This window comes from Crocodylus porosus, unplaced genomic scaffold, assembly GCF_001723895.1.
Source record: "Crocodylus porosus isolate Cpor-Errol unplaced genomic scaffold, CroPor_comp1, whole genome shotgun sequence".
Classification (NCBI taxonomy): Eukaryota; Metazoa; Chordata; order Crocodylia; family Crocodylidae; genus Crocodylus; species Crocodylus porosus.
The window spans coordinates 3,246,402-3,253,986 of NW_017728913.1; the positions used below are offsets into that span (position 1 = coordinate 3,246,402).

Here is a 7,585-nt window from a genome sequence, read left to right on the forward strand (position 1 = left end):
GATGAAAGGCTGCAACTAGATCAAATAAAAAAAGAATTGACTGACTGTGAACCATAAATCTGATATGAGGTACTAATTAGATGTTCAACACTAGCTGAGGATGTATAAATAGATTAAGTATTTTTATAGCTGTCTTGAGCAGATGTTTAGCAAAATGGGGTTAAAAAAAAAAAACAATGCATGCAAATTAGTCCACTGGCAGCTGTTTACTTTAAAAGGGGATCAAAATTTTGCTAGAAAAACCTTGATGCAAAAATACACAGTTCTATTTTGCGGTGGAAATTTGGAAAGCTACTGGATTCACACAGAGAACACAAGGTTTCACAGATTAATAACAAAAATTATATGAGCTTTCACATTTTTGTTGAAATAGCTGTGCTGATTCATGAATACGTATTATCCGACGTTAGGTGAAAGGTTGTGGTTGCATCTACAAAGGCTCTTGTACACACAATCAGGACAGGAAGCATCAAGCAAACACCTATTACCAATGGGGTTAAACATTCCAGGCAGGGATAGATTAGATAGATGACTGAGGGGCTCCTACCAGGGAAGCAACGCGTCATTACTCTTGAAAGAATCTCAGATGCTTGGCAAAGGGGTGGCAAAGATGCCTTTTCAAAATCCTACTCCACCTTTCAAGCTGCTGTAGGATTGCTTGGGGGAAGGGGAGTGGGGAATGTAACTGCTATTTTACTGCTCCCCCAGTTCCCATTTATGGCATTCCTGTTGAATAAGTAGAGCGCCTGTTTCTGATGGTGTTCATTCCTTTCCCAGCCGCAGGATGAAACTGGCAAAACTCACCACTTGCCAGAAAACTGCGAACAACAGAAGCAAAACTTACTAGGAACTTGCAGTTGTCTCTCTGCTTGGGTTTAGCAGAGGAGTCACATGATTTGTTCCATTTGCACTTAGAAAGATGACATAGTGTTGGTTTCAATGTGATTCACAACCTTAAGAAATAGAAGCTTAATTTTTTAAAGAATAAAAACAAAGGAATCAGTGCTGAGGATTTGAGCTCAGTGCACTTGAGAAATATTTGTGGGAGGTAAAAGTGTCAGTGTATGACATCTCTCCATCTCCCACTACATTGGGAAAACTGGAGAAAAGTTCAGTCCCTGGCACAAATTAGAGCTGTCTTAAACTTGCTCTAATTTAAAACAAGAACGAACCATCCTATGAGCCTCAGGAGCAATAGCAGTATTTTGGCCTCTGCTGCCCTGTGCTTAAGCTGAGAATGTGAGGAAATCTAGCTGCTTGACAAAAGCAGCACTAAGTCTCCTTTGTACTGCTGAATCTTACAGAAATGTGCTTTCTGCCACCCCCAACATTCATGTTCAATATCTCATCATAACAAGCCTTTTTAACCCAGTTGCTCAGCTCCTCTCTCACCAATTCCACCTACCATATATATCTTTCTCACATACAACCACATTTCTTTAATAGCAACAAAAATAGCACACATGCAGAATACGTATGAGTGGGAACTGTGACTACCCCATTCTCAAATCAAACCAAGCATACCTTAACGACAGCAAGGGAGATAAAATATTGTTGCTCCTCTGTAGGCAGTAAGCCATCCATTTTATGGAGGACCTACCCCAGATGGGGGGTTAAGACGACAGTGGGCATATCTACACATGGAATTAATGAAAATTAATGAAAATACTCCAGAGCATATTGAGGAAGTCAGCCTGCCAGCCCATTGGTGGTCTGACCGGCCTCCATGTGTGGGGGGAGGTATGGCTGAAGTACAAGCATGCTTCAGTGTGTGGCTAGCTGGCAGGCAGCCCCCACACTGACGCATCCTCCTGCCTCAGCCAATCACTCTGAAACATGTGAAGCCCCATCGGAGCAGCTCTGGGTTGACAGGCTGACCCTCAGGTCCCCTGCCAGCCCGGACTGCTCTGACCAAGCTCCGTGTGCTATGGAGGGACTGGCTGGTGCATAAGGGCGCTTCAGTGTGGGGGCTCCCTGCTGGCTAGCCCCTCACTGAAGCACTCTTGTGACCCAGCCAGTCCCATCACTAGGGGTCGGCAACCACCCGCAGACGCTGCCAGTGGTGTCAGTGGTAGGGGTGACAATGGTGTTTGTGGCAGAGGTGGCCAACAGTGGCAGTGGCGCCTTTTCATAGGGGGTGCACCGACACCGTTAGGTGGTGCACGTGCACCCCCTACATGTTGTCAGTGTGCACACATGTCCACTGGGTGATAAAGCTAGAAAGCATGAGCTCCTGAATCTAGTCCTGTGCTTTTTTCTCTGTATGTCATGAAGCTTTTGGAGGGTAACTTCATTATTGTTCTTTAGGTGATTTACTGTATCAAACTAACTGCACATGAAACAATACTGCCACAGGGTTACACTTGTGTCTAGCTGGACTACCCTGTGGCAGAATTTATTAGTCTTCTGCAACCTAACAGGGCCACAAGTGTAGGTGGTGACATTTGACTGTGGAGCTAATTAGTCAGCTCCACAGTAAATGCCTCATGTAGACGCGCCCAGTGTGTGTTAAACACTAGACTCTGTAACAGCATAGGGACTAAGAATGCTCAAGTGCTATTTAAACAAGTGAAAATTGATGTGACAGTAGTATAGCCTCTGAAAACTATTATAGAAGTAATCAGTTAACAGGCCACTTGATATATTGGAAGTGTAGAAATTGCTCTAATTTAGCAAGTAAAATCCAGAACTGTTTATGTAAATTTAAATAAAAGCAGTTTGTGCCATAGGTTCTTTTGACTCTCAACATTTCTCCGCATTATTTGCAAACACAGACTACAGAGAAACTTCTGACACAAAACCGTGAAACACAAGGAAGTTTCACTTCCTTCACAGAGAAAAGTATAAAGGGTAAACAGTATAAACAGGTCAGAACAAGTTAGATTTTGAAATGGGTTGCTTTTATTTGTATTAGAAATACATATATGGTTATATACTTAAATATTTAAATGTACCCTAGTGTGCTAGTATTCTCAGATGACTAAGAATCATAAACTAAACATCAGTATAATATGCCACATAAAGTCCTAATTCTTAACTGACTGCAAAAATAAACCTCTGAATCCATATGAAACCCCATTATATACATCTCCTTGCTAAGGATTTCTATGCCTCCATTTTTTAAAGAGAATCATGTTATAATTATGATCTTTCTACTGTAACTTATTTATAAAAGTATGGAAATACTTACTGCATCCTTTTCAGGATTGCACACTTTAACCCAGAGTAAGTGATCTAGGAGCCAGTCTATCGGCTTATCTTTGTAGAACATTAAAAAAAACTCTACTATGAATGGCAAGTCTTCAGATTTAAACAACTTTCCTGAAAGCAAAATAAAAAAAATTACATATTTAAATGGATTATTGTGGTCTACCTCTCACACTTCGTGTTTTCCTTCTATACACAAACACAAAGAAAAATTCCAACACTACTTAACACAACAGGAGTTACGTCATGCACTTTGATAGGATCAGCTTTGTGCTGGATAGAAAAGTTTTTCTGTCCTACATAGTTTTGAGATTTCATTTTTTTCTCCCGTACTACACTGAGACAAAGCGAAGACCTTTTAAAAGCTTTGCCAAAAGAAAGCAAGTAGTAAACAGCCTGGTAGTAGGACATTTACCTAAAGTGTGGAAGATCCAGACTCAAGTACAAATTTAAATTAGGCAAAGCAAGGACTTGAACCCTGGGGCTATTCATAGCCCAGGTGACTATTATTCTGGGGTGGGTCTTTTCAATTTATCTTGCCAGATATGTTCCATTTTGTATAAATACTCAGTACTCCAAAAAGAGACTTAAATATATAGCTCATGGATAAGGCACTCGCTGTTGAAAACCAGTGCTGTGAAAAGCAATACCCTGCTGAGAAACACCACTGCTATCCTGAGACACTCCATGCATGCTGATTTCAAAACCACTAGCAATATAGCTGTGTTAATGACACACTACTGCAGGGGTGGGCAAAATACGGGCTGCAGGCCAGAGTTAGGCCATTCTATCTGGCCTGCAGGACCCATAAAAAATTTAGAAAATTGTTATCTGCCTGTGGTTGCCTAAGGCACCAGCACTGGCAGGACCCAGGAGAAGCAGGCGGCAGGACCCAGCAGCTGCAGCTGCAGCAGCAAGGCCGGCTCGGTCCCAGTGCCCCATCCCCAACCAGATGTCCTGCCTAGCAGTGGCTTCTGGCCTGGCGACCCTGGGGCTGTTCACCTGCCCTCTCTCCCTCCAGGAGTGCAAACTCAGCTAAGAACAGGGGAAGGGGAAGACTGCCAGCAATCACCCCAGTCTTTGGGGCCAGGTTGGGCCGGGCTGGCTCCTGCTGCATTCTGCAGCCCTGGCCACGCAGCCAGGAACTGCATGGTGCCAAAGTGGCAGGCGGGCAGGTGGGGGTTGGGGAGGAGTGGTGGCTGCAGGCAGGAAGACGGGGAATGGGGGTGGAAGCGGCAGCAGGCAAGGGGGAAAGTGGCAATGAGTGGGTGGGCAGGAGCACAGTGGCAGGTGGGTGGGAGCGCAGGGCCTGCGCTGGTGCTCTGGGGCAAGGGCCATGGGGGCCCAGGTTGGGGTGGCAGGAGCACGGAGCCCGAGGCTGAGGGGGCTTTATGAAGCTGGGATGGGCAGCCCAGTTCTATACAGCCCCTGCCAGCCTGGGCTCTGTGCTCTTGCCAGCCTGCCCTGGCCTCAGGGCACTGGTGTGGGCCATGCACTCCCACCCAGGTGTTGCTGCACTCCCACCTGGCTGCTCACTGCCACTTCCCACCTGCCTGCTGCTACTGCCACCACCATTTCCTCACCTTCCTGTCTGCTGCTGCTTCTCCCCAGCCTCTGCCTGCCCGTCTGCCACTCTGGCACCACCTGGTTCCTGGCTGCATGGCCAAGACCGCAGAATGCAGCAGGAGCAAACCCAGCCCACCTCAGCCCCCACAGTTCCCAGCTGGCTGTGTGAGGTGCTGGCCAGACCAGGCTGGCTCCTGCTGCATTCTGTGGTCCCCACCATGCAGCTGGGAACTGCATGGTGCCAGAGCGGGTGGGGGAGGGGAGTGGCAGGAAGTGGCAGGAGAAGGGCAGTGGTTGCAGATGGGGAGGGAGCAGTGGTGGTGGGCAGGAAGGTAGTGAAGAAGCAGGAGTAAGGGAGTGGTGGCAGGCAGGGAGAGGAAGTGGTAGTGAGTGGGCAGGCAGCAGTGCGAGGCTTGTGTTGGTGCCCCGGGGCCAGGCGCAACAGGAGCTCTGTCTGCTATGGGCCACAAGTGCCCTGAGGCCTCACACCTCTTGCTGCTGACGCTGGCCTCCCACCAGGTGAAACAATTGCCTGCCCCTGCACTACTGTGTGTGTACATACCAATAAACTGTCTTCCAGCAGAACTGATAAAACTATGAAACTATAAAGCTACAGTGTCTCTAATTTAGAAGCCAGCACTGGAGGAGTGAATGCAGTGTGTTTCAGCATGATGCTATTTTATGCCAGACAGGTTTACCCACATCTCTCTTTCTAACCAAAAATTCTATCCTGGACTTGAAAAATGTTTTCTAAGGAAAGTTAAATAAAAACTGGTACATTCCTACAGTTTGATTTTATGTGAGAAAATGCTTGTTTATCAAACCAGAGAAAACCCCAAGTACAGTACTTGAAAGTTTCCTAAATAGTTTTATCATTTCACCCAAAGATTTGTCTAGACTGGGCAAAAGATAATTTAAAAATACAGCATACGGTCTCATGTTCCTTCATCTTATATGAAAAAGTAAACAGTATCTAGTCTATGAGCTAATAAATACCTTAAAATTGTGTCAGTTGTGTGGAGCTGACTCATGGGTGAGTGGGAACACAGATTTAACAGAATTAAGCTTAGTTTACATACAAAGTTGCACATGTTTAATTGAAGGTGCCAGTTTCTGACAGTTTAACAAAATCAGCTTGACTTTATGTGGATCCTTATATGGGGTTGACCATTGCTGCCAAATTTCATTCAGTCCTGACCTCAATGGGTACATCCAGATGAGCGTGCACGTGCCTCTTGCAACATCTCAAAGCTTTTTGAGATGCTGCAAGAGGCACGTGAGGGAATGGGAAAAGGTTCCCCGCACTGCAAATTTGCAGCGTGAGGGCAAAATTAGACATTAGATATCCAGGGGTCAAAAAAAAAATGGAGTGAAAAAACAGTGGGGCAGGGCACGGTTCTGGACCATGCTCTGAAGCAACTGGAGGCTGAGTCCTCCACAGAGATTGCTTTGGTAGCGGCCAGAGCATCACTATGGCTGGCCCTCGTCCTGGTGCTGAAGCACGCTGCTTGCCTGTGCAGGGCAAGGCAGCGTGCCAGCTAAAGGAAGCTGGACCTGGGCTCCAGTGCTGGTAAGTAGGGGGTTGGAGGAGCTGGAGGGGCAAGTGGAGCATGGGGAAAACCCCTGCTGGCGCTGCCCGCTCCCCTGGCCCCCTGGATCCCTGCCTCGCCCGGCCCCATCCCCCTGAGCCCCCTCATCACTGCCTACCCGGCCCCAACCCCCTCACTGCCCCTCCATCCCAGCATCCCCACAATTAAGAAAAAAACCCAACAACAAAATAATTCCACACTAACCAGCAGTAGCAGCTGCCACTGGGGTCACTGGGGTGACAGCACTAGTGACCCCAGCCTGGGCCCTGCTGTCCCCCACTGCATGGGGGGACCCTGCCAAGAGGACCCAGAGCCCCCACAGCCCCTGCTCCTGTGGTGAGGATAGCTTTTTTTTTTCTTTTTTCTTTTTTTTAAGTGCTGGAGGCTGAGGTGGGGTGGGGGCAGCCATCGTGGGGCTGGTGGTGCAAGTACATGGGATGGGGCCAGGTGGGACAGCCATTGGGGCTGTGGGGGAGTGGGCAGGAGGTGGGGTAGTCATCAGGGGGGCTGCAGGAGCCGGCAGGAGATGGGGCCAGGCGGGCCGGGGGAGTGGTGATAGCCCCTGCGGGGACCATTTTGTCCCTGTTGGGGAGTGTGTGCTGTGGCCCCTGTGGGGGGCGGGGTTGGGGGCAGCAAAACATATAGGTATTTAGAATTTGCTTTGTTATGATGATAGAGACACTGGTAGGCTTCCAAATTGCTTTAGCGCTGTAGATATATCAATAAAACATTGCCCAACTGATCACACTCTCTCTGTCTCTCACTCTCTCTCCCTATATATATAGTGGTCTTTTGTTTTACTTGTGGAAGAACATGGATTTTGGGGTATTTACAGAGTGACTTTGGGATTTTTTTTCAGGGATTTTTCAGTTTTCCAATATGGAACATCAGAACTCCTGGCTAGGGAGGCCAGTGACAGGGCCCTGCCTGCTCAGAGATGGCACCTTGGACCCAGCTGGAGGTGGCTGACCTCCTGGCCAACTGCAACCAGGAGGACATGCTTTGACAGTTCAAAGCAGGCCGCTACACTGGGAACATCTTCTGGGTGATAGCTGCCCAGATGGTTGGGCATGGGGCACACATGGCAGTAGTGCTGCAAAAGGTCAACTTTGCAGTCACAGTCCACTGCTAGCTGGCCCAGAGGGGCAGATGCCTCTATTGGCTGTGCAGCCCCCATCCAGGTCTAGCAGGTGCGCACCAGGTCACAGCCAGGCAGCAGCCCC

General features: G+C 47.9%; 1 protein-coding gene across 1 annotated transcript in view; it reads right to left on the reverse strand.

Annotated features, from left to right (window-relative positions):
• Positions 1-7,585, reverse strand: part of MGAT4D (MGAT4 family member D) — a 78,812-nt gene that overhangs the window by 15,257 nt on the left and 55,970 nt on the right. The window contains exon 9 of the mRNA XM_019534378.1: positions 3,191-3,321. Coding sequence (XP_019389923.1) covers positions 3,191-3,321 — 131 coding nt within the window. The remainder of the gene's footprint in view (positions 1-3,190; positions 3,322-7,585) is intronic.